Source organism: Corythoichthys intestinalis, chromosome 1 (assembly GCF_030265065.1).
Source record: "Corythoichthys intestinalis isolate RoL2023-P3 chromosome 1, ASM3026506v1, whole genome shotgun sequence".
Lineage (NCBI taxonomy): Eukaryota > Metazoa > Chordata > Actinopteri > Syngnathiformes > Syngnathidae > Corythoichthys > Corythoichthys intestinalis.
The window spans coordinates 65,008,924-65,036,763 of NC_080395.1; the positions used below are offsets into that span (position 1 = coordinate 65,008,924).

Sequence of the window (27,840 nt, forward strand, 5' to 3'; positions counted from 1 at the left end):
CTGCCCACTCCCGCAGGCTCAGTGATGGCATGTGGTCAACAGTGCATATGGATATGGTATTTGTACTTTTCTCAAGTTAGTTAGTTTTGTCCTTAACTGTCCTTGTGGTTCTTTTAAAGTGGGAGTGATGAAAATGTCAATCCAAACAACCACAACAACAGCAAAAAAAACAAAAAAAAAAACAAAAAACAATTCATTTGTTCTGGATGGCAAATAAGAAGTGTACAAGCGTAGATTTTTTTTTTTCAAATTTAACATACATTTTGTCCTTCCTTATTTCCCTGTGTTCAGTAGCTTTTTCCAAATAAATAACTGAATAAATAAATAAAAATCGTTTGCACAGTTGCTTAAGTTTCCGGCAATATTCATCCATTCAAGCGCTGCTCTCAATCCAAAGTCCAAAGGAATTCAGAGGAAGAGAAAAGATGGAAGTGCAATGAAGAATTATCCATGCCCGCCAATTTGCATGAATTCCACCCTCAACATTTTAGTTCATAGCCAAGACACTGTGGCTAGGGCTTCTTCAATCCCTGTGACTCACTGGTAGCGTTAATGTCAGTTGTGGGGGTCAAGTCAGGGTAGACCAGGAAGCCAGTGAAGGTGATATATTTTGCGTGGTTGCTGTAAGCTCCGAAGCCATCCCTCTGGTGTGAGTAGAGCCACACTGTGTCACCGGTTTTCAGTGAGAGCATCAAGCTCTGACTCTGCAGAGCTTTTTCCCCGTTGCTGTCATCATAAATCATCGCTTGCACTTCCAGGTGGTTTTTCATCAACTTGACAGATAGAGTCTTCTGAGGAAGTTTGCCCACATTGAAGGAGAAATAGTAGGCGCCAGGAATGCGACAGAGGAAAATCCCCTCTGTAACATTGAAGTCCTCCCCAATGTTGACGAATGACGTGTCAAAGCTGACCGGCTGGTGCTGTGGCAGACCTACCTGATTCACTCCTATGATACTCTGAGTGCGACCCACCGAGAAAGCAGAACGTGGATCTTCCTCTTCCTCGTCCTCCTCTTCATCATCTTCCTGATGCAGCCCCTTATCGCCCACTGTGTTCTTCATCTCAGACCCAGCGTCCCCTGTGGCCCAGTTACTATTCCATAACGGTGCGTCGTCATGTTTAAACTGCTGGGAGTCAGACGCAGGATGTTGCTGCTGCGGCCGGTGTGTCTGGTAGTCATAAGTGTCAGGGTAGACTAGGTAACCATTGAAAGTGGTGTAGTGTCCAGTGTTGCTATAGAGGGCATAGCGAGAATCGCCATGGAGACGGAGCCAAACGGTGTCACCAAACTCCAGCTGCAGCATGACACTTTGGCTCTGAACCTAAAGAATGGGAATCAGACTTTACATGGAGAATCTCATATAAAGCAAAAATAGATGCAATTTGAAGAATTTTATGGGACACATTTTGAAGTAGAACAGTCATAAAGATATTGCAAAAGCTACCACTGGAGTAACTTTCATTGTTCCCACACTAAACTGCTGGGAGATGAGAGGATGACTAAAGGACTACAGAGCTGTAGTTAATCTACGCACAAGATTAAAAGGCCAAAGTCAATTAATTGATTAATTAATCAGCTCTGACACTCACACACACAAAAAAATCAGGCCTCAGAATTGATGCATATACATCTTTGGAATATATCTAACAAATTCCATTGTGATCTATTTTTAATTAACAGAAGAACAGCTAAAATGATAGTGTACACACCAGCAAAAACAAAATGAGCGATGGCTTGACAGTGCTTCAGCCTGTAGAAATACATGGATTCAAGCCAAGCTGAATTCGAGATAACTGTGACTTAAAGTCATGTGAAAAAATTAGGACACCCTATGGTGTCCTGTTGTTTTATTTCATAATTTAATTCAATCTTGAGAGAATCAAGTAGTTAAACTAAACAATTAAAACAAAAACAAAAAAAAGTTTTTTTTTTTTTTTTTTTTACAACTTTCTGTCATTTCTGTTGAGGAATAAATTAAGACACCCCTACATTCAATCCCACTTAAAATGGCTGAAATCACACAAAGGAATATCATATCAGGTGCACATGATTAGAACATCATTGCCCAGTGTTTTTGAAGGAGGTTTGCCTTATTTAAACCTAACATTGAGTTTGGTTTGCCACTGACTGTTGAAGTAAGAGAAAACACCATGGTTAGATCAAATGAGCTGCCTGAGGCCTTCAGAAAGAAGATTGCAGATGCTTATGAATCAGTTAAGGGATTTCAAAAGATCTCAAAAGAAAATAAAATCAGTCATTCCGCTATCTGGAAAAAAGTTTACAAGTTGAGGACATTAAAAAGAACTGCCAACATGCCCAGGTCTGGCAAGTTCCCGAGCAGACCGCAAGATGCTAAAAGAAGTCTCCAAAAACCCTAAGATGTCATCACATGCTTCTACAATCAGAAAGAGACTTCACAAGTTTAACCTTCATGGGAGATGTGCAAGTAGGAAACCTTTGGTCTCCAAGAAGAACATGAAGACTGAAGTTTGCCAGAGTGAGACCAGGACTTCTGGAATAATGTTGGACAGATGAATCTAAAATGGAATTATTTGGACACCAGAACAGAGGAAATGTTTGGCGTAAACCCAATACAGCATTCCAGGTAAAGAACCTTATACCAACTGTGAAGCATGGAGGTGGAAGTGCCATGGCTTGGGGATGCTTTGCTGCAGCAGGACCTGGCCAGCTCACCATCATAGAATCCACCATAAATTCCATCGTGTATCAGAGGGTGCTTGAGGAACATGTTCCATAATCTGTGAAAAAATTCAAACGGAAGCGAAACTGGACACTGCAAAATGACAATGACCCAAAACATACTAGTAAATCCACAAAGGACTGGCTAAAAAGGAAGAAATGGAGAATCTTGGAATGGCCAGATCTTAATCCCATTGAGATGCTGTGGGGTGACTTGAGACAGGCAGCACATGCGAGAAACCCCTCAAACATCTCACAGCTGAAAGTATTCTGCATTGAGGAATGGGACAAACTTTCTTCAGACCGATGTTCGAGACTGGTAGATGGCTACAAAAAGCGTCTCACTGAAGTTATTTCAGCCAAAGGGGGTAACACTAGCTATTAGGGGTAGGGTGTCCTAACTTTTTCCTCAGTGAGAATATGCATTTTTGTTGATCTATTTGATTTAATGAGTAAAACAATGTTTTTTTTTGTTGTTTACCTTCAATTTAATCGCTTTCTTTTCCAAAGAGAAAGAAAAACAAGATCAGACATTGTTGTGTGAACATTTCCTGATAAAGAACTGAATATTTAATGGGATGTCCTATTTTTGTCCCATGACTGTATATGAACCATCTGCCAGTTGATAACATTCCCTCATCTTAAAGAAGTATCCCTTGAAACCCAAAGGCAACATTTAATAGTGGGGCAAAAGAGACAACATGCTTACTTGACGGTCGTCCTGAGAAACTCATTAAATACCTGTTTTCAATCTTAGCACATCCCATTTTAAATATCATAAATGTATAACTTTCCTCTGGCACGGTACTAGCAGCTTTTAACATGATCATAACAGACATTATCTGACTTTTGCTGAAAAGATCCAACCTTGACCCCGAGAAGCTTAGGAAATATCGGCCAGTGTCAAATCTCTCATTTATCTAAAACAATTCTCAAAAATCGGTTGATCACTCCACTGACACGACCCACACAAAATTGATTAATGATCTTTTTTGAACAAATCATTCTACTACTTCATTAAAAGCTGTTTTTTGTGTGTGAACTTTTTGTACTTCCTATAACCTTTTCATGGCTGATGAAGGAAGTAGGAACTAGGGATTACAGCCCTTAGTTCTTGTAACCATTTCTGCTCTTACTTTGAGGTGAGGACTTTTTCTAGTTCCATAAATATATAATGTAGGCGTTTGGCCATTGGTTGAACTTTGTAGCTACGCTTCTTGCCGAATCTCCGCTTCTAGTGCAGCCATAAAAATAAAGCTCCCCCCCAAATAGAAGAAAAATGAAACTAAAAATATTTATATGCGGCCGCTTGGCGGTATCGTTCGCAAATATAGTTTCAGCTTGTAATGGAACGATGGCACCCATTGATATATGATATGATACCCTCAAAACTAACTAACCCATCCCATTGCAGTATTCTCATTCTACTCCCATATACATGTTGTCCCCAGGTTACGACGTACTAAACTTACGTGATTTCGACTTTACGACGCCAGAGCCTTGACCGCCAATTTTGTCGATCTTTTTTCCTCTTCTTTTAATTTGTGAAAACAGTACCTTATTGTCGCTCACAGTATCTTATTTTTTACTTTATTTTAATAATATGACTTTTCTGCCCTATGTCGGATTGTGTATTTGATCATAGTGTTGGCTTTTGTGATGCATGCTTTTATTTTGGCACAGGAAGTGTAGACCAGGGAGTATTTACACACGCAAATAAGAGTGCATGTACACATGAAGATGAAAGTATTTGTGCACACGAAGAAGAGCGCACACGCACACATGAGGAAGAGCGCATTTGCTCCCATGAAGAAGTCGCGCAGCTGAGTGAGGGAGAAAGAGGGAAAAAAATTAAAATTTACAGCTTAGCTCGCTGTCTAGCTAGGACATAAATCCAATGTCTTGGCGAGGACAGTACAGTGATGTATAATACATGTTTTTGGGCAGTTATTTTAAGATTTTGGGGGTATTTAGGGATAGTAAAAGGGTTAATTCCGACTTACGCGGAAATACAGGTTGCCAGTGTAGGAACGGAACTCGTTCGTAACCCGGGGACGACCTGTACTGCACAGTAAGACTAATTGCTGAGTACTTCTTGTCCTTTTTTTTTCAACTCGTCGATGCAACAACCAGTTAAAAAAGGAAAACTGTCTGAACTGAACTGATGTGCGAACATTAACTAATCAGGAATGGTCAGTATATAAAATGCATATATCCCTCGCTGCTTCAAACTTCACGTCCGCAGTCCATCATGGATTTTTTAATTCCAATTAGATAAATAAATGCAGTATTTTATTGAGCTGTTGCGATCCGATCATGTAATCTCTCACTGTTTCTCCTGCCGCTTTTCTTGGTCAGGTAGTGCACTGGAGTTGCTTATTAAAGTTAACGATGATTGACACGATCTTGATCTCACCAGAGAGCTTACTTCAAAGCGCCGCATGTGTAAATCATCATTTAATTTGTTAAACAGTTGCTGTGGCAACTCATTGTTGCTAAGTGAGCAGCTTAAGCGGATTTGAGTAGACTTACTCAATGAAGCATTTACTTAAGACAAGCATTTTTCTACTTTATTCTTGTTTAAAAATAATTTGGTGGGACAGTAACATGTTTATAACATGATTGTTCTGTTTGAAGTGCTTAAAAACATTTTTTAAATGTAAATATGTATATATATATATATATATATATATATATACACACATACATAAATATATATATATATTTACAGTGGGGAGATTTGATACACTGCCAATGGGTACTGGTATACAGTATGTATCTCTTTCCAACGCTAAATCTGAATAAATACACTGAACACACACACACACACACACACACACACACACATACAGGTTTGGGTGGTTTATCAGGGCATTTTTCTCAAACCGGTCCAGTGGTGGTTTATGGGGACCTACCTTTCCCTTTGTCCTAGAGAGGTCCAACAAAGATAAAACTGGTCCAAAAAAATTGAGAAAAATTCCTGTCTATTTAGAATTCAAATATTGTGAAAGAATCTGTAGATATGGCCACCTGACATTTTCCAGCATTACGAGGACGGGGCGGGAGGGGGCGTTTCCTAGTACAATGGTGGCTTAGGGGGGCACACCTGGTTTTAAGGGTCATATGACACACATTCAGGACAAAACCCTTGTTTGTAAGGACCACATTGATTTAACAAGACATTCTCCATACACACACATATTATATGTTTTTCCCCCCCTCAAACTTCACTTTAAGGCTCCTTTTGCATTAACTGGAACATTGTAGACCTTTGTCATTCTAGCTGTAAATATGTCAATTTAATCTTGAGAAATTTGACCCCACGCTTCCAGAAGTCCCTTCCATAAATTGGATTGGCTTGATGGGCACTTTTTCGCGTACCATTTGGTGAAGCTACTCCCACATTAATTCATTGGGTTTGAGCTCTGGTAACTGTGCTGGCCACTCCACTGAAGATAGAATACTAGCACCTGTTCCCTAGATAGTTCATGCATAGTTTGGAGGTGTACTTTGCGTCATCGTCCTACTGTAGGATGAAATGGGCTTCGTTCATGCATTGTCTGCAGGGAATGGCATGACAATGCAAAATGGAGCGATAGCCTTCCCTTTTCAAAAACCCTTTTACCTTAAAGAGAATCCCATAGAGTGCTTGAAGCCCTCTGTCAAGCATGGTGGGAGTAATGTAATGGTGAAGTGGGATATTTGTACAGGGTATAAAAGATAGGGTATAAAAGCCCATTTCATGCCACAACAGAAAAAATGACCCAAAGAACACCCTCACATTTTAAAAACTATTTTGGGAAGAAGCAGAATGCTGGTATTCGATCTGTAATAGTGACTCGCACAGTCACCTGATCTCAATCCATTGAGCTGCTGTTGAAGCTTGGCTGCATGGTACACATGACGTGCCCATCAAGCTCATCCATTTAATGGGAGCGTCTTCTTGAAGGATGAGTGATTTTTTTTTTTTTTTTTACATGACCGACAAATGAACAGCTAGAATGCCAAAGGTCAATCCTGTAATTGTTGCAAGTGAAGCATTCTTTATCGAAAGCAGTTTCAAGGAGAATTTTCAAATAAAAATTATTTTTAACCCTGTCAATAGTTTTGAATATATTTCCTATTTATTTTGTAAGTCGTTTGATTAAACAGTTTTCATGGAAAACACGAAATTGTCTCGGTGACTGTAAACTTCAAGGGTAGGGACACACAATCCAGACAAAACCCTTGTTTATGAGGACCATACTGATTTGACAGGACATTACCCACACATATACAGTATACATACACACAACCCAAACAAAACCCTTGTTTGTGAGGACCACACTGGCTTGAGAGGACATTATCCACACATACATACACAAAATCCAGACAAAAGCCTCGTTTGTGAGGACAATACTGGTTTGACAGGACATTACCCACACATATACAGTATACATACACACAACCCAAACAAAACCCTTGTTTGTGAGGACCACACTGGTTTGACAGGACATTACCCAGACATGAACTATGCACTCACACAATCGGAATAAAACATTTGATGATCCTGCTGGTCCTATACTACTGTCGACCCTAGTTTTATATGGCAAATCAAATTTATCACTAAAGAGTGAACACACCATTAGTACCACTGGTGCAATCTGAAATCCTAAAGAGAAAGTTTATCTGGATGATTCTCTTAACAGCGTGCTTGCAATGTCAGAACAGTAGCTTGAGCGACACTGCTGTCATAATTGATCAACCTGGGCGTCGGGTAATTGAAGGCTGCTGATACTGAAAACCTCAACCATAATTTTTTTTCCAAATGCCCAATGGTCATTAACTTAACATCTTGCTTCACTGCATGGTGTAGAAAATGTTCTTCAGCAGATAAATCAGCAAATAATTTCAATGACTACCTCGCACCAGTATTCTGAAGAACCTCACTCACCTTGCCCATAGAATGTTTACAGCCCTCCCCTCAAGCAGGATGCACAGCAGAGCCAAAACAGCTAGACTTCAAACAGCTACACAAAGTGTTCCGGATTAAAAAGACATTGAAAAAGATGTGACAATCACTGATTTTGATGACTGTGAAACTGATTACAGTAAGGAATGCTCACAGAAATAATTGTACAACAACGCTACAGTACAACCTTATTAGAAAGTGCTTTATTGTTCAACAAACATTAACAACTTTTGAAAAAACTGATCAAATAACCCCTTAACTCCTGTCTATAAAAATGCCCACTTGGCCATGAATAAATTTTAATACTTTTATCATAACTTAAAACAATGTGCAAGAAAAAATATAAGGACAACAACCTGAACTTGCCTTTCACAAAAAAAGTCATTTTTCTGCAAAAAATCTTCAAATAAAATGTAAACCAAATATTGCACTAATAAAAGTTAACATAAATACTTAATTAGAACCTATTTAACCTAACAACGCTACAGTACAACCTTATTAGAAAGTGCTTTATTGTTCAAAAAACATTAACAACTTTTGAAAAAACTGTTCAAATAACCCCTTAACTCCTGTCCATAAAAATGCCCACTTGGCCATGAATAAATTCTAATACTTTTATCATAACTTAAAACAATGTGCAAGAAAAAAAATAAGGACAACAACCTGAACTTGCCTTTCACAAAAAAAGTCATTTTTCTGCAAAAAATCTTCAAATAAAATGTAAACCAAATATTGCACTAATGAAAGTTAACAAATACTTAATTAGAACCTATTTAATCTAACAACGCTACAGTACAACCTTATTAGAAAGTGCTTAATTGTTCAACAAACATTAACAACTTTTGAAAAAACTGTTCAAGTAACCCCTTAACTCCTGTCTATAAAAATGCCCACTTGGCCATGAATCAATTCTAATACTTTTATCATAACTTAAAACAATGTGCAAGAAAAAAAAAATAAGGACAACCTGAACTTGCCTTTCACACACACACACAAAAAAAAAAAAAAAAAGTCATTTTTCTGCAAAAAATCAAATAAAATGTAAACCAAATATTGCACTAATAAAAGTTAACATAAATACTTAATTAGAACCTATTTTTTTAACTTAAGGCCACGGTTCCTCACAAAATCCCGAATATTTTGAAGGGTTCTATTCTTCAAAATCGGGTCCTCAGCTAGTTTGCATTGTTCACACTCAGTCTTACTTGCCAATTTCCCTTTTTCGATGTGGGTTTTGAAGAATTTCATGACAGCGCTGATTTCGGCGTTGCTCCATGGCCTCTTCACATATTTTCTGCGTTTGATCTCTGTCAATGAAAATGCCATATGTTAAGATTCAAGACAATAGATGCTTAGTGTAAATTTTATTGAAAATAACATTTGAGCTAGTGAAATATTATTTAATTATGTTCTACTTATAATTATTGTTAAATTAAAAATTTAGAGGGAAATTATCATGATTACGGTGAGAACACCATAGCAGTTGCCCATTTGGTGTCCGAGTCCCATATGACTCAACCAGGTAATTTCTGTCCTTCACAAGCATAATGAAGGTTTCTTTCAAAGTGATGTGCTTTTTAGTACCAATAGCATATTAAAAAAATCTGGAGAAATAAATGTTAATTTGTTTGGAAAGCCAGTGACTGTTAGGGGAAAGATATCATATACAGTGTACAGTGGGGAGAACAAGTATTTGATACACTGCCGATTTTGCTGGTTTTCCAACTTGCAAAGCATGTAGAGGTATGTAATTTGTATCATAAGTTCTCTTCAACTGTGAGGGGCGGAGTCGAATACAAAAAAAACTGAAAATCATGTTGTATGATTTTTAAATAATAAATTTGTATTTAATTGCAAGAAATAAGTATTTGATACATCACAAAAATCAAACTTAATATTTGGTACAGAAACCTTTGTTTGCCATTACAGATACCAAACGTTTCCTGTAGTCCTTGACAAGGTTTGCACACACTGCAGCAGGGATTTTGGCCCACTCCTCCATGCAGATCTTCTCCAGAGTCTTCAGGTTTCGGGGCTGCTGCCGGGAAACACGGACTTTCAGCTCCCTCCATAGATTTTTCTATCGGGTTCAGATCTGGTGACTGGCTAGGCCACTCCAGGACCTTAAGATGCGTCTTACGGAGCCACTCTTTAGTTGCCTTGGCGGTGTGCTTTGGGTCGTTGTCATGCTGGAAGACCCAGCCACGACCCATCTTCAGGGCTCTCACTGAAGGAAGGAGGTTGTCAGCCAAGATCTGGCGATACATAGCCCCATCCATCCTCCCCTCAATATGGTGCAGTCGTCCTGTACCCATGGCAGAGCAGCAGCCCCAAAAAAAGATGTTTCCTCCGGTAATGAGTGGAGAACAGGAGGGGTTCTTAAAAAAGAACTAAGAGCCGAAATATTTACGAGTTGGTAATGTATCAAATACTTATTTCATGCAGTTAAATACAAATGTATTATTTAAAATTATACAATGTGATTTTCTGGATTTTTGTATTAGATTCCGTCCCTCGCAGTTGAAGAGAACTTACGATACAAATTACAGACCTCTACATGGCTTGCAAGTAGGAAAACCAGCAAAATCGGCAGTGTATCAAATACTTGTTCTCCCCACTGTACACTGTAGCGAATACCTAGCGTATTCTATGAACAAATGTACTTTAAAAAATTTGTTATTTAGCTTTTAATTGTTAATTATGGATGAATTACTGGAATAAATGGATTAGATACCTCTGGAACTGCTGACGACACACTTTTTCTTCTGTCCTGGAGAAGCAACAAATTCTGTTACTATAGACAGTATAAAATTCAATCCATTCAAGGAGACTTTTTTTCCCTAAACAAAACTAATCACTGAAACATAGCTGTAACATCACTGCAATTATAAAGAAATGACTGTACCTTTGGAAGTCTTGACCAAATCCTCAGTCAATATAGTTGTTTTTCGTTTTCCTAAAACAAAAATATAAAATTTCTGAAATTACATTAAATATCCTAACTGCAAACTAAAAAAAATTCCACAGCCACTGAAATCTTGCAAACTGTTACTGCAGTATGAATCACTATAAACAGTACATGCAATTTTACCTAATGCCACCTATCAGGCTCCTGGAAGAGGGTTGCAAAGCTAATCTCCAGTATCAGACTAACCGCTAATTGATTAAAAGTTTATATTGGCTTGTGTTCTTATTGGCAACAAAGACAGATATTACTGACTGCAATAGCTTTATTTTGTATTACCAGAGGAACTGTTTTGCTCTTCGTCGATCTCCATTCTTTCGTTTTCTGGTCAAAAGAGAACAAAACATCTATCAGCACTACTTTGGTCATTGCAGATACTTGCACATAGACAAATACAGGCATAAACTAAAGTATTGCAACCTCTGGAATGTTTCCTGAAAATTCATAATTTCTCCTTATGAGAAATGCTTTTACTATTTTAGCTTCTTAAATCCTTATACAATTTTTCCCTTCATGACAAGCATACAACAGCAAGGTCAAATTTTAAACATTCTAGGTCAGGGGTGCCCAAGTCCAGTCCTCGAGAGCCCCTATCTAGCTTGTTTTCCATTTCTCCCTCCTTCAACACACCTGACTCAAATAATCAGGATCATTATCAGGCTCTTGCAGAGCTTGCTGATGAGCTGATCATTTGATTCAGGTGTGTTAAAGGAGGGAGACATGGAAAACAAGCTGTATAGGGGCTCTCGAGGACCGGAATTGGGCAGCCCTATTCTAGGTGGCTTCACCACCCCCCACTCTTTTTTACAAGGAGCCAATAATATTCCCTGGGCCATTTTTTTTTTTTTTTTATGTTTTGTTTAAAAACGTATCAATTTGTGCTTTTTTTCTTCATCATTTTGTGTCTTTATAATGGAATATAGCAATTAATAAACGTGCATACCAACATTTCAAATTTCAACAAATTGTGGTAGAAATGGATTTTTGGGAAACATTTCAGGATTGCCAATATTTTTGTCCATGCCTTTAACTCCTAAACCACACCAATGATGGTACCCTGATAGTATCGTTCTTCATCATCCTTATTAGATCCGTTTATCATAGGGTTTATTAAATCAATACCACAATGCCAAAAAATATGGTTTTTGAGCGACATAATGCCGCAAATGCACAAGACATTTAATACATACCCATTAGTCCAAGGGGACAACCTCTGCCTCCGTCTTCGTCTCCACCATTTTCTTCGTCTCTCCCTGTGCCCCCGTCTTCGGCTCCACCATTTTCTTCGTCTCTCCCTGTGCCTCCGTCTTCGTCTCCACCATTTTCTTCGTCTCTCCCTGTGCCTCCGTCTTCGTCTCCACCATTTTCTTCGTCTCTCCCTCTTTCACCTTCGTTGTGTTCATCGTCACTGCTGCTTTCATCATCCTCATCCACTTTGTCGTCTCCATCATCCAACTCACCATACATTTCTGGATCCAATTTATCTTGGGGGAAAAAGGCAAAAATATAAATCTTCTGCTTGTACTTTTTGCATTCCAAATATTTGTTTATATTCCCAATTTAGGAAAATAATGAATATAACTATTATTTCTTGCAAATTTGAGCTTTGTCAATTAGTGTGCCTTACCACTACATACCTTCAATCTCAATCTCATCAAGAGACTTCCCCTTGAACTGTGCCAACGTTCCTTTCTCCATAGCAAGCAGAATCTTCGTGATTTTTGCCACTTCAATCGTGGCTTCTGGCAGACGGTAAAAGTCTCTGTGAACTCTAATATCATGGCCCAAAAAGTTAGCCAGTTGATCCAGTTCGTTGTTCTTAAGGTTCAAGATTTGGGATTGGGTCGCAATGTGCTTTCGAAGTTGTGTAGACCTCAGATACTGTGGATTCTTTGCGCCACACAAGCGTGCAAATGTTCTAACACAATCCTGTCCTCTGTAGTGGCTTGTGAAGGGGCATTCTGGCCTTCCAAATAGGAAAGGGTTGTCCTTGTGCACATTGCACATCTGTCTTTTCTCTACGAGAAGTGTTGTCGCACAAACAACCTCAGGGTTCAACAAAACTGCCACTTTCCTGCCTCTTTTACCCATAATTTCCACTCTGCTAAAGTGCCTTGCTAGCTTCTGTTCAAAAAGTGACAGACTGGCAGCTACATCACCATGAAGCTCAGTTTGGTCTCTTTTCTTGAAGGATTCCAGAGACATTTTTGAAACTTCACCTGCACGGCGTCTATTAAAGAGTATTATTTGTGAAAGTGTCAACCTTGCAAGTTCTCCATATGCCTGAGGAGACTCATGTTTTTTTAAGTTGTGTATGGCAATAGCCGAGTTCTCCTCCAGGTATTTATGTAACTTTTGCACATCCTCTGTGAATGGTATGATGGATGGTTGATTGAACCTTGACTTTCTCAAAGTAGCCAGTGCAGTGTGAGAGACATATCCGGCCCATTCTTTTGAGCAGAGTCTGATGAATCGTTCAGTTGCTTTTATCAAATGTTCATCCTCTGCTGCTATAGCTCTGCAAAGAATAATGTCCCCAATTTTTTTCAACGAGTGCCCCAACTTCAGGGCAAGACTTGGTGTGGAATACGAGTTTTTCTCTTCATCATATCCTGAAACTCTTTTCACAGCATTAACAATTTTGTAGAAGTTGTTTGGTTTTACACCATCTTCAAAGCTTTGAATAGAATACATCACTCTTAGAGTCAATAAAAGTCTACCCATTTCCCGAACCTTTGTCCTAATGTACTCAAATTTTGTGGGATCATTCCCATGCTTGTTGTACAGCGACTGGGCCAGTTGCAATATGATGAAATCATTGCGCACTACAGATCCTATGTCGTCTTGCCTCATCTTTCCGAGCACCTTCCACACGCCAGTGGAAATGGTGTGACAGCTGGTTGACTCCGCCATATCAGCCAGAGATAAGACTTTGCTCCTTTGATGGTCCTCAGTTTTTTTCTTTAATGGACACCTTTTTGTGTGGCGCCACAGCTCTTTGCGAAGAAACATACCTTTGCAATATGTACAATGGACATACCTTTTGGAGTTCTCAGAGACTTTTGATGATCCAGCTCTTCTTCTGACTTTCAGTGATCCACTATGGCTATTTATTACCTCCTGATTATGCTCATAATTTCCTTTGTTCCGCAACTTATCCAATAACATTTTTCTCTCTTTTGAGTTCTTGGGTAATGACAATGCTCGGGCAATGTCCAAATCTTCTTTCTCATGCTTTTTAAAGTGCCGAGAAATTTTGGATTGGGCTTTTTTGCAAACATAGCAGTAATTCTTTAAAGTGCAAGAAGAGATTTGTTGAGTTGATATGCTAGGAAGAGGCTCAGCCGGGGTGGGAGGCTGCTCGGCCGGGGTGGGAGGCTGCTCGGCCGGGGTGGGAGGCTGCTCGGCCGTATTTGTTGAAATAATCCAGTTATCACGATGAGTCACTCCATTATCAGAACAGGGTTGGTCATTGATGCAGTCAGATTTGGAGGCCTTCTGTTCCAACAGCGGAACTCTCTTTGTTTTTCCTTCAGAAGGAAGTGGTTTAACTTGTCCAAGATATGGCAAGATTACCGATTGTGCATCCTCATTATGTTCAGTGTCAGTAGGAAAATCAGAGCTGGATCCATCAGAGCTTCTTGATGGAAGGTAGACATCGTCTGAACCTGAATCACTGATTTCAGAGTCAGAAACATGATCCCAAGACTTAGTAGCATCCTAAACAGCAAAAAAAAAAAAAAAAAAATGTTGACATAAGTCATATGTCACAGTTCAAATATCAAACAGTTTGGAGCAAAAGTTCAAATGCTTATGAAGACAAACATACCAGTGATGAATTCTTCTTCAAAAAACAGGATTTATGCCATGATCTTGAACATACTAAAAGCACATTTAAGAGAACCATTAAAGTGAACAATTTTGCTTTAGTTCAACAAATATTTTCAGTAACTTAATAAAATATCTGTTTAAGTAATGAAAAATACAAACATTTGCATGTCACACCAAGCCATTTTAAACTGGAGACAGGCCCAGTGCAGTCTTCACAATTTTCCAAAGCACTGAGAACTGCACCAAACATTCTATGGTGGCACTAAAAAAAGAAAAAAAAAAGTATGACAATCAAGAGGGTTCAACACGACAGGAATATGTCTATGATCTGGAAGGTTCTCAAGCAGATGGAAGCCATCAAAATGGTCAAAGCATCCAAGGGGGCAACTATTCTCTATAAACGTCAGAGCGCTATGTCGGAAGAGATTAAACGCCTTTTGCTGATATGGATTAAGGATAAAGAGACTAGAGCTGTCCCGACTAGTCGACGTCGTCAATGACAAATGCGTCGAGCACAACATTCCGTCGACGGTTAATAAAGGGTTAAAATAAATAAATAAATATATATATTTATAATGTAGAAAGTTGAGGATGGCGGAGCGCAAGCGGGTAAAGCGACACAAAGCCAAAAAAAGCACACCATTGTAGCCAAAGCATGGACTTATTTCAACGAAACAAAGGTTACGGTCGTGTGCAGTCTGCAACGCCAAGCTTGTCGGCCACGAATGAACATCTGAAGAGTCGTCAGCCAGTTGTAATTTTAGAAGATGACAGAAGACAACAAGCTGGCAGATCAGAAGTCCACATAACCAGTGTTGTTAATAACAGCGTCATTTTTGTCAGTTGTGAGTAATCTAATTACTTTTCTCATCGTTTTTGGGCTTTGAAACGAATTAACCCAATTATAGTATTAAGTATTCTTTTGGGAAATCCCGCTCAACATATGACCATTTTATCTTAAAGTCCTTGGACAAATTCATATCTAGAGGTACAACTTTATTGAAACATTTAAACACAGGAAAAAGAAGTGCCTGCAAAAATCAAGTACATCACATGAACACTTGACACACTAGCTTGTTGTCAGATCTAGTAAGTACAGTGGGGCAAATAAGTATTTAGTCAACCACTAATTGTGCAAGTTCTCCCACTTGAAAATATTAGACAGGCCTGTAATTGTCAACATGGCTAAACCTCAACCATGAGACAGAATGTGGAAAAAAAATAAAAACAGAAAATCACATTGTTTGACTTTTAAAGAATTTATTTGCAAATCATGGTGGAAAATAAGTATTTGGTCTATACCAAAAGTTCATCTCAATACTTTGTTATGTACCCTTTGTTGGCAATAACGGAGGCCAAACGTTTTCTGTAACTCTTCACAAGCTTTTCACACACTGTTGCTGGTATTTTGGCCCATTCCTCCATGCAGATCTTCTCTAGAGCAGTGATGTTTTGGGGCGTTCGTTGGGCAACACGGACTTTCAACTCCCTCCTCACCCCGTGGCGTCAAAATGATAACAAGAACGGGGAGCAAAAATCCCAGAACCACACTGGGGGGGGGGACCTAGTGAGTGACCTACAGAGAGCTGGGACCACAGTAACAAAGGCTACTATCAGTAACACAATGCGCCACCAGGGACTCAAATCCTGCACTGCCAGACGTGTCCCCCTGCTGAAGAAAGTACACGTCTAGGTCCGTCTGCGGTTCGCTAGAGAGCATTTGGATGATCCAGAAGAGGACTGGGAGAATGTGTAATGGTCAGATGAAACCAAAATAGAACATTTTGGTAGAAACACAGGTTCTCTTTTTTCGGAGGAGAAAGAATACTGAATTGCACCATACCCACTGTGAAGTATGGGGGTGGAAACATCATGCTTTTGGGCTGTTTTTCTGCAAAGGGACCAGGACGACTGATCTGTGTAAGGGAAAGAATGAATGGGGCCATGTATTGAGAGATTTTGAGCGAAAATCTCCTTCCATCAGCAAGGGCATTGAAGATGAGACGTGGCTGGATCTTTCAGCATGACAATGATCCCAAACACACAGCCAGGGCAACAAAGGAGTGGCTTCATAAGAAGCATTTCAAGGTCCTGGAGTGGCCTAGCCAGTCTCCAGGTCTCAACCCCATAGAAAATCTGCGGAGGGAGTTGCAAGTGTGTTGCCCAACAACAACCCCAAAACATCACTGCTCTAGAGGAGATCTGCATGGAGGAATGGGCCAAAATACCAGCAACAGTGTGTGAAAAGCTTGTGAAGAGTTACAGAAAACGTTTGACCTCCGTTATTGCCAACAAAGGGTACATGACAAAGTATTGAGATGAACTTTTGGTATTGACCAAATACTTATTTTCCACCATGATTTGCAAATAAATTCTTTAAAAATCAAACAATGTGAGTTTCTTTTTTTTTCCACATTCTGTCTCTCATGGTTGAGGTTTAACCATGTTGACAATTACAGGCCTCTCTAATATTTTCAAGTAAGAAAACTTGCACAATTAGTGGTAGACTAAATACTTATTTGTCCCACTGTATGTCCCTGTCCACACAGGACTGCTTCTAGGCTGTCCTAATCTGTATTCTGTATCAAGTAGTTACATCGTTCCGTAAGGTGTTGACTCTTGAGCATCTTCATATGGCCAAATAAAGCTAAATTATTATTGGATTCAAAAGCATGACATCACAAAATACAGTCAACTCACTGTATTATCCTTGAATGATCCAACACCAGGACTGACTCCTGTCATCTCTGCCTCAATGCCGGCCACAGATTCCTGTGGATAAATTAATAAACAAAAATTAGAGATTACTTGAAATAGAAAAAAAAAAAAAAAATTATTCAATAAACAATATAATATAAAAATAATTTTTTGTAAGGCTAAAGTATGTATTATTTCAGAGCTTCTGCACGTTTTATGGGATCATGGAGCCAATAAAGGTTTTATTTTCAACAAACCAACATGTGAAATCTAATGAGGGAAAACTAATAGGTGTTTTACAATTAAAGGTCTCTTCATAATGCAGGCGAGTCGGGTAAACAGCAGACACATACATCTTGGCTTACTGCTTGATCAGCGTATAAGATATAGGTGGGTGGCGGGAGCTTAAAAAACAGGTGTCCTCATAATGGAAGTAAGTCAGGTGAACACCTGAAACACACATCTTTGCGTACTGCCTGATCAACGTTAAATATGTAGGTGGGGGAGGGGAGACTAAAAAAATAGGTGTCCTCATAATGGAGGTAAGTCAGGTGAACACCTGACACACATCTTTGCGTACTGCCTGATCAACGTTAAATATGTAGGTGGGGGAGGGGAGACTAAAAAAATAGGTGTCCTCATAATGGAGGTAAATCAGGTGAACACCTGACACACATATTAGCGTACTGCCAGATCAACGTTAAATATGTAGGTGGGGGAGGGGAGACTAAAAAAATAGGTGTCCTCATAATGGAGGTAAGTCAGGTGAACACCTGACACACATATTAGCGTACTGCCTGATCAACGTTAAATATGGAGGTGGGGGAGGGGAGACTAAAAAACGGGTGTCCTCATAATGGAGGTAAGTCAGGTGAACACCTGACACATACAGCATAGCTTGCTGCCTATCAAACAATTCTGGCACAGTAAAAATACAAACTTGGCAGGATTCAAAAATTAAACAGAAAATATTTAAAAAGAAAAAAAAAAAATCACAAAAAGATTGTAGCCATTTTAAAGTATTGAAAAAAATTGTCATAAGATTTAGTTAAACTTTAAAAATATATATACACTTTTCAAATGTTGTTCTTAACACCAATCAGTGTGGTAATGCAAATTAAAATCATAAAACTACTGTCCACAAAATGTGTCATCATTGGAACGGCCAAGTGTTTCTAATATAGGGTTTTTGGTTTTGGCCAAGAATTTTGCTTTCGGTACACCTATAACAAAAATAGTCCACTTACCGTATCATCATTTGATTCAACAAGACCGGGACTGACTCCTCTCCTCTTGGCCTCACTCCCACCCAAGGCTTCCTGTGAATATGTTAATGAAAGAGCCAACTTAGCGATTCCATGAAAGAGAAAAAAAAATCCAGGGGCACTGTCCCCGATGTCCACGCGATGTTTCAGAGGTGTGTCAACCAAGACAACCCCTTAACATCGAGAGCCTTCATCCCACTTTTGCCACTGAGGAGCTTTTTAACCACCTCAGTGACTTCAACCCTTCCTCATGAGAAGGTGTGTTGGTAAAGTCGAGGAGTATAAAGTATAACCGAGTATAAAGTATTTGGCCCAACAACTCACAACATCCCAGACTGAAGTCTGCAGCGCCCCAAACACACTATGCACAGTGATGGTGGTGCAATGCTTTCACTTCCTGAGATGCCGAACGATGGACCAAATTTTCTTTGAAGAGGTCCTGATGTTGTTGTCGAAGGCTTTAGCAAACTCCTCGTATGCCTGCGTTTTTGCCTCAGTGACCACCAGAGACGCATGTTCCTTGGCCAGTCGATACCCATCAACTGCCTCTGGAGTCCCGCAGGCCAAAAAGGTGCAATAGGACTCCTTCAGCTTGACGGCATCCCTCACCACTGCTGTCCACCAGCGGGTTCCGGGATTGCTGACACGACGGGCCCAGACCACCTTGCGGGCTGAGCTACGGTCAACCTCCTCTGCAATAGAGGCGCGGAACATGGTCCACTGGGGCTCAATGTCCCCTGCTTCTCCCTGGACAGGGGTCTCCGCCAGGCGTTTCCAGCAAACCCTCATAAAACGCTTGGGTCTGCCGGGCTTTATGACGCCCCTCCAGGTCCCACTGTCATTGCCCATGTGAGCATTAAAGTCCCCCAGCGGAACAAGGGAGTCCCTAGAAGCATACTCCCTAGCACCAGCTCAAAGGACTCCAAAAAGGGTGGATACTCTGAGCTGCTGCTGTTTGGTACATTAGCACAAACAACAGTTAGGATCCCCCACCGAAGGCAGAGGGAGGCTACCCTCTTGTCTACCAGGTTAGACTGCAATGTACACTAGGCAGCAAGACCTATGTACAACCCCTAGCAAAAAGTATAGAATCAGCCGTTTCGGATGAGCACTCTCAGACATGTTATTATGTAGAACTAACTCAGATAAAGAGCTTGAAAAAAATAATGAGTTAGTTCAAAAGTGCAACTCTTTAGCATTCAGAAACACTAAAAGAAATGAATAAAAAAAACATTGTGGTGGTCAGTAAATGGTACTTTTATAGCGCAAGTGCAGGGAAATAAGTACGGAATCACTCAATTCTGAGGAAAAATGTATGGAATAATGAGAAACAAAGAAATAACACATCTCTAGTATTTAGTTGTACCACCTCTGACTTTTATGACAGCTTGCCGTCTCTGAGGCATGGTCTTGATGAGTATTCTTCATCAATTTGGTGCCAACTCTCTTTGATTGCAGTTGCCAGATCATCCTTGCAGGTCGGAGCCTTGCTGTGGACCATTTTTTTTTCAATTTCCACCACAGGTTTTCCATAGGGCTGAGATCTGGGCTATTTGCAGGCCATGACATTGACTGGATGAGTCTTTCTCCAAGGAATGCTTTAACAGTTTTAGCTCTGTAACACGATGCATTGCCATCTTGGAAAATGATTTCATTGTCCCCATACATTTTTAATTCAAGGGATAAGAAAGCTGTCTAAAATTCCTATGTAAACTTGTGCATTTAGTGAAGATTTAACCACAGCCATCTCCCCAGTGCCTTTGCCTGAAATGCAGCCCCATATCATCAAGGACTTAGGGAATTTTGATGGTTTCTTCAGGCAGTCATCTTTGTAAATCTCACTAACGGCACCAAAGAAAAGTATGATTCCATATATTTTTGCTCAGAATGAAGTAATTCCATATTTCCCTGCACTTGCTCTATAAATGTAACATTTACTGACCACCACAATGTTTTTTATTCATTTTTTTGTGTTTTAGAATGCTAAAGAGTTGTACTTTTGAACTAATTCATTATTTTTTCAAGCTTTTTATCAGAGGTTGTTCTACATAATAAAATGTCTGAGTGCTCGTCCGAGACTGGTGATTCCATACTTTTTGCTAGGGGTTGTAGTCGTAATATATGATGACTATATTAAACCAGCCAAGTCACTGTGCTAGTACAAGTCATCACTTACCTTTTCTGATGCTGGCTCACTTTTGTGAATCTTCAGATCACTTTGCTCTTCACAAGGTGCCTGAAATTACAGAGGAAATGCACCGTCTCAAAATACTCTCACTTGACTTAATTTGGGAATATAACAGGAGGCTTGAGTCAAAAAGATATTTTTTGCAGCCTGACAATTGAAATTTGGAACCCACAGTACAATAGAATATTTATACACTATATTTTTTTAAAGTCACAAAAAACAGGCGCCAAAAACTTCCGGCCGAAAATATCTAAACTTGCATTTTTGGTTTTCGGTTAAAAGAAACTTTACAACTGAATAGTGTGAAGAACCATATAGTCTCTTTTGCTGACGTAATCAAAACACGGCAAGACGCAACACTAGTGGCTCACAGCCAACATGTCTGCGGTTTAAAAGTATTCTAGTGAATCAAAGAAATATATAAATTATTAAACGAAGGAAAAGAAATTTGCTTTATCGCGGCTGCATGCGCGTTCTGAAGTTTCCTTTCCAATGATGTCCCGCGTCTCATCAAGTACAGTGCATTTGAGTCAATGCGTGAGGAGATTAATCAAGTGAACAGTATTGAAATAAAGTACGATTTAAATGCAAATATGTGCATTTGCTGGGGTTTAGAACAATAGGTTTATCGTACGATCACTTCCTCTACTTGTCACATTTTTTTCCCCCGAGACTTCCACACCCCTACGCCAGTCGCTGTTTAATTCGCCCGGGATCGATTTCGCTCTGCTCGGTCGCCACTAGAAATCATCCGACTCGATCAATTCCGCTTCTTGTACATAAACACACCAAGTCTCATTTTAAGGAGAGATTGTAATAGCCTTGTAAAGAACTTTAATAGTTTCGTCAAGATTGGAATAGTTTTTTGTTGTTGTTGTTGTTGTTGTGAACTATATACATACAACGAGATCTCATTTAGCTTTGCAACTGGAGGGGTGAGACCCATCTTTAGAGTGTCCCAAACTTCCAAGAATACGCATTCATCAAAGTTTCATCGGTCATGACGTGTGTTGCTACGATGACGCCAGCACCATTTAGAGTTTGACACAAAACGCTCACTGCCGCTGGTAACGCACCTTCCCATGGGGTTTCAGAATTGGCACCTTTCAAACAAAATGTCTCGTGCCTCCTGAGTTGTAGAACAAATGCCAACGCAAAGGGCATTAATCGGAAAGTAAATAATTGATCAAATTACGGTATATAAAACATGAATTATATACATTTGCATTTTTGGCCCTTCGTTTTCAGCCAAGTGTTGCCAATATACGGTTTTCGATTTCGGTCAAGAATTTTGCTTTCGGTAAATCCATAACAAAAATCGAGTCCACTTACTGGTTCATCATGGGATGAAACAAGACCAAGACTGACTCCTGTCCTCTCAGCCTCACTCTTACCCAAGGCTTCCTGTGGATGAGTTAATAACATAGCCAAATTTGATTAATTTAAACAGAAAAAATATGTTCCATTCAATAAACAAAATATGATGAATATATTTACGTGCCAAGTCACTGTCCTAGTACAAGTCACTACTTGCCTTTTCTGATGGTGGCTCACGTTCGTGGACCTTCAGGTCACTTTGCTCTTCACAAGGTGCCTGAAATCACGCAGAGGAAATGCAGTCTCAAAATAGTCTCACTTCATTTAAATTGGGACTTAACAGGAGGATTCAGTCACATTGAAAAGATTTTTTGCAACTTGACAATCAAATTTTGCAGCATACAATAAATAACATGAAAACATTGACTCACCAGTGAGCGCCATGGCCAAGAGGAATCACCATAGTTATAAGTTATTTCTTCTCCTGGAAAGATGTCTTTGATAGCGAACAGACACAAGTGTGGTCTCCCTCGAACCATGATTCTTTTGACTTTGCAGTTTGGATGAACATGATCATCATTCACTAGTCGTCCCAGTGTTTGGTCTTCTTTTGAAGCATTTATGCTGTGGGGAAAAGGCGGTGACTTTAAACTTGGCTTGTGGTTCCATTATTTGTAGGGTATTACGGAAAATCACAATTAAAAACAGTTAAATTAAAAACAAGCTATTTTGTTTTTCCAATAAATGGTGCATAATGTATCCCTTACTCATATATTGTATTCTAAAGTCCTGATACCTGATAATATAAAGGAGTTCCAATACTGGTAAATTAATTAAAACTAGAAAGGGACTGTAGACGACTATATGAAAACTGTTCTAATACAATAATTCCCTAAGACAGGGTCAGGACCCAAAGTTGATTCATGAGAGATTCTATTTGTACTTGAAATAAATTAACCTGAAACTATTTAATACACAAGTTTTAGCCTTCTAATATGAATAGTAAAATCCATTTTTTGGACAATATGCTACTTTAGATACTTATTTATAGTCAAATTTATATGCCTTATATTGATTTTCCTTCCACTGCATATTTAATTCTATCAGGAGAGTAACTTTGAACTACTAATGACGACAGCAAATAAAGGGTTAAATAACTCAAAGGGTTATGCAACTCCAAGTTCTTCTTCCAAACCACAATGGGTGCCCCAAACAGCTGTATTAAATCCGAGATCAGTTGATGAAATGAGTTCAGGGTTCTTGCACCATTTTGAAGGTAGAACTTAATGCTTTTAAAGACATAATTAAGACTTTAAAAATAAATAGAATTTAAGACCAAGACATGTCACAACAATTTTTTTAAGGAAAAAACATTTTATTTTACTGTAAACGCAACTGTTGCCACAAATGGTATTTTTCCAACTATCGTGTGGGAATCGATGGCTTTAACCCCTATTGTCCTAACGAAAAAGTTGCTGAGTTTGCATTTGGGGTGGAAATCTCTGGATACCTCACGATAATCATAATCATAACAATGATCTCAGGATATGGCGATAAAACAATTATCGATATATGTGTCAGGAAATCATTGCATGAAACAAGCAATAAGCAAAGAAAAAAGGTCTTTATATCTTTCTGCTGTGAACAGGAATGAGTTTATCAATAATGTTCATTCGCTGCCACACTCCCACTTCAAACAGATTGGACATCCATGGCCATCAGTTGTAGCTAATAGCAGAGAACCAGTTCATTTTGTGGCATTTGACGTCATTTTCTGCTGATTTTCGGTCAATTCCTTTTGCTGTTGAGGCATTTATGGGTCACTTCCTGCTGATTTGGGGGCATTTAAAAGTCCCTTGTAGTCTATCTTGGGTTACTGAAAAGGAAGTGACTCAAAACCAACAGGAAGTAGCCTGTAAATGACCTAACATGAACATGAAGTGACCTTTAAATGCCCACAAAAGACTGGCTGTGGATGCTCTAGTTTCAGTAACTGGATTGTACGTCTAGTGCCGTCAATGGTAACCAGAGAGCTAAAGCAGACACTACTCTAATGGAAGATTTTGGTCGCAACCTGTTGGTTCCTTTTTTTCCCCCCCCAAACAGTGACACCTTTTAAAAATGATATACTGATTCTTGGTGGAAGCATATTGATAACCTTTGGCCCACAAAGTACCATGATATTCCACCTTTCCAATATATTGTCACATCCCTACTTTGTACCGGGCACTGTTGTTATTTTGACCAGGGGCCAACCACCGCTTACATAAAAGATCTTCGGTGCCTTATTTATTAAATTCCAACTTCCCCATCTCGGCATATTCCCACTCACCTCTACAACCGCGAACAACCAGGAAATGCCGTCATGTCAAGTCGCGTATGCTGAGGTAGTGGACAACGTACCGTATAACATATTAATCCAAAACTCTTGTATATCGTGCAAGGCCATTGATAAAACAAATGCACACCATTAGAAGTTTTACGGAAGACGGTCATTTCCCTGGCATTACATGCATCGTCTGGAAATGTAATACCTACTGCAATTTTCCATTAAATTGAAGGCAATTTAAGACCTTAATGATCCGGATTTTAAATGTAAGACATTTTAAGACTTTTTAAGGATCTGCGGGAACCCTGCAGTTATTCATGTTGCAGACTTGTTAGACCAGAACCCTTATTTTAACAGAACAAGATTACTTTCGCATTTTCGAATATGCTACTGCATTTTATCTCATAAATATATATATTAATTTTTATGGACAAGTAACAAGGAAATAATTGGGTAAGATACTTACCAATATTGCTTTCCATTCCATATGAAATCAAATGCATATTTGTTGCTTTTGTCATCTGCACCTTTACTCAGAGACAGAACTCCTCGGTACTCCACCACAAAACTTTTGGGTTCAATGTACTCTCTTGCAAATACACCTCTCCCTGAAAAAAAAAAAAACTTTTGTAACCAACCTTATTTGTGGTCATCTTTTCAAGGGGATACGAGTGGAATAAGTCAATTATTAACTCTTTACCTGCTGAGAAAATAAACTTTCTGGAGTACCAAAGGAAAAAAAGTTTCCAAACAGCAGAGTTGCATGGCAACAAGTTGTATTTAGTAATAAACGGCCCCAAAGGTCTCCTGAAGCCACCCTATCAATTAATCATGGACACTGTGCTTTTAAATTTAACTGCAATGTTTGACCACGGAAGCATTTAAAACTACAAAAGAATTATCAAGTGTTTGTTGGCTTCAATAGTCTTGCACGAACTTGCACAAGCTTCTTTGTAGCCACAACTGGTTGCTTAAAATCAATACTGTGAGGAAATAATTTTAGTGTGTTAATGATGAGTAGGGGGGTGGCTTTGGTCACACTGGGAAAGTAATCAGGATGAGGTTTGAGCATCCACCATCCAGAGGTTCTGCAGCAGGGGTGTCCAAGTCCGTTCCTCAAAGATACATATCTAGCCTGTTTTCCATGTTTTCCTCCTCTGACACATCTGGATCAAATGATCACATCATCAACCGTCCTGATTATTTGATTCAGGTGTGTTAGAGAAGGAATATTGGTAAACAAACCGGATAGGTGACCTCGGGGACTGTACTTGTTTACAGCTTGTTTCCATGTCTAGTATGCATGTATATTTCAATTTAACATTGTTTCTTAATTAGGCCAGCAACTCAGTTTAACAACCAGATTTTTCTTGATTTAACCACATTAAGAACTATTTTTATATTCCAAGTCTAGTACGCAAGGAGACAAAGTTTAATAAATTATGAAATTTACCTTTATAGTGGTTGATAAATCTTTCCTCAATGAATGTTTTATCTTTTTCCTCAATTATATGTTCCACAGCATCTTGTTCTGGACTCTTTCTCCTCCTGCTTCTCTTCTCAGCCATCTTTGCTGTAATCCACAGACAATAATATTACAATATAATATTTCAGACAAACTAATAGATGTCATGAATAAAGAAGGCTATTAATTGTTAGAATGTGTAATTCAGCAATATTTAAATTTAAATATGACGGCAGTTAAAATATCATAATGTTACTGCTCATATAGCACCATATAAAATACAATCTACACATAAACGCCACATATTATAAGGAACGTTAGATCAGTCTACCAAAACCAGGAAGGCTGGCAGGGCTCTAGATAGAAGTTTTGCATTACAACTCATGAATGATGAATAAAACAAGGTGCATTTAAAGAGTTTTTATGTTGTCGTTTTTGTTTTTTTTTTTAAATGGAACGATTGAGGCACCGAATGAGCAGAAATAGGCTGATGGATAAAACGGCGTTTTAGAAACGTACTCATGTTAAATCCCTAACTCTACAGTGTTTATATAGATGAAGATCGACGTCGCTTTTACCCGCTGACAATTTTGAAAAGCTTCAGTTGTGGACTGTGAATGTGGCTTGACGAAAAAGTATCGAAATAAATCCGTTTAAACAGCTGGATGACTCCGTGCAACAGAATTAAACGGGAGCGCAAACGACTATGGCACAAACACATTAATATACTTAGACTGTAGTGTTTAATGTCCTATAGACGAACATCGACGTCCCTTTAACCTGTTGACTATTTTGCCTAGTTGCAGAGTTGACGAAAAAGTATCTAAACTCCGTTAAAACAGCCAGACAACTCGGCGAAATAGAGTCAGTAGGGAGAGTAAACGACTATAGCACGAACACATTAATACACTTCGACTGTACTTTAAATAGCTTTTATCAAACATTTGCCTTACCTCCTCCATTGAAGGGACATTACATGTGCTCAAAAAGTGTCCACTCACCAGCCAATCACTGACAGCGCTCCCCTCTGGAGCTTCCGGGTTGACGCCAAAGGCATTCCTCCAATCACTGCGGAGAACCTCGTTGATTGACGTTTGACTGACGTTGAGAACAGCCAATCGGTGACCAATACGTCAAGGAAGTACTCCGCCAATGAAGTCCGCTAAATTTGTGTGTTCTTTTCCCGCGTTTGTGTCTGAAAGCCCAATGGCGGGAAATTTTTTCTGCGTGTATGACTTCGTGTGTGAGACACAAATATGTCGGGTTTTCGTACTTATGAGGACATGACGAGAAAAAGCGGGAGGATGTCATTTCCATTGTTCTGAATGCATTTACAGTGCTTGAATTATCGGGACACCGAAAGTGTCCCGATAAACCGTTTGGTCCTGGTAATGCTGGTACGTAAACCGATAAAATGTCCCGCTAATGTAGCGAAACCAACGCACGCACACACACACACACACACACACACACACACACACACACACACACACAAAAAGATGCTTTTTTTGGGGGGGGGGGCATACTTCACGGTTTTTCACTTATCGCGGCGGGTTCTCATTAACCATGAAAAACGAGGGATCACTGTAATCATTTTTATCCTATAATGTAAGATACATTTTTGGACAATGGATATAGAATGAGTAAGTCATCTCCAAAGATAAAAAAAAAATGTAAAAAAAACAAAAACAAATTTAAACTACACGAACGAATCTTTTATGTGTTTGTTGTATATGCCTAATTACACACAGCACTCGTCAGGCTTCCACAATTAAGGCAGGAGCTGCCTTATCCGCGTCAATGCAACATTGTTTTTGAGGTATTGCTAAGCTGCAGTAACAGCTCTGACCTACCTTCCTCTCCTCCCCGGCATTCTCTTCATACACTATAGCTTGCACCTCATTTCTATTTTTCATCAGCATCACAGACAAGTCTTTATGGGGAAATTTTCCCACTGTAAAGGAGAAGTAGTAGGCCCCAGGAATGCGGCAGCGAAACAAGCCAGTCTTTGGCTCAAAATCTCCACCAATGTTGACGTAGACTGCGTCAAAGGTCACCGTCATCTTGGGTCCACCTTCCATGCTGCTGGTTCGTGCGACTGAGAAAGCCGACCGGAGTTCAGTATTGTCCA

At 39.3% G+C, this 27,840-nt stretch overlaps 1 protein-coding gene across 1 annotated transcript; it reads right to left on the bottom strand.

The window, feature by feature from the left end:
- Positions 1-512: 512 nt before the first annotated feature.
- Positions 513-26,388, bottom strand: LOC130912408 (uncharacterized). Its single transcript, XM_057830481.1, has 17 exons — positions 25,698-26,388; positions 24,711-24,852; positions 22,347-22,539; positions 22,133-22,192; positions 21,931-22,002; positions 20,587-20,646; positions 18,393-18,464; positions 17,149-17,220; positions 14,608-14,710; positions 14,447-14,499; positions 12,255-14,337; positions 11,808-12,101; positions 10,897-10,941; positions 10,558-10,608; positions 10,387-10,422; positions 8,862-8,959; positions 513-1,322 (listed from the first exon to the last, which is right to left on the bottom strand). Exons 1-17 carry the CDS (start codon positions 25,810-25,812, stop codon positions 513-515), a joined length of 4,359 nt encoding a protein of 1,452 aa, XP_057686464.1. The 5' UTR covers positions 25,813-26,388.
- Positions 26,389-27,840: the final 1,452 nt, after the last annotated feature.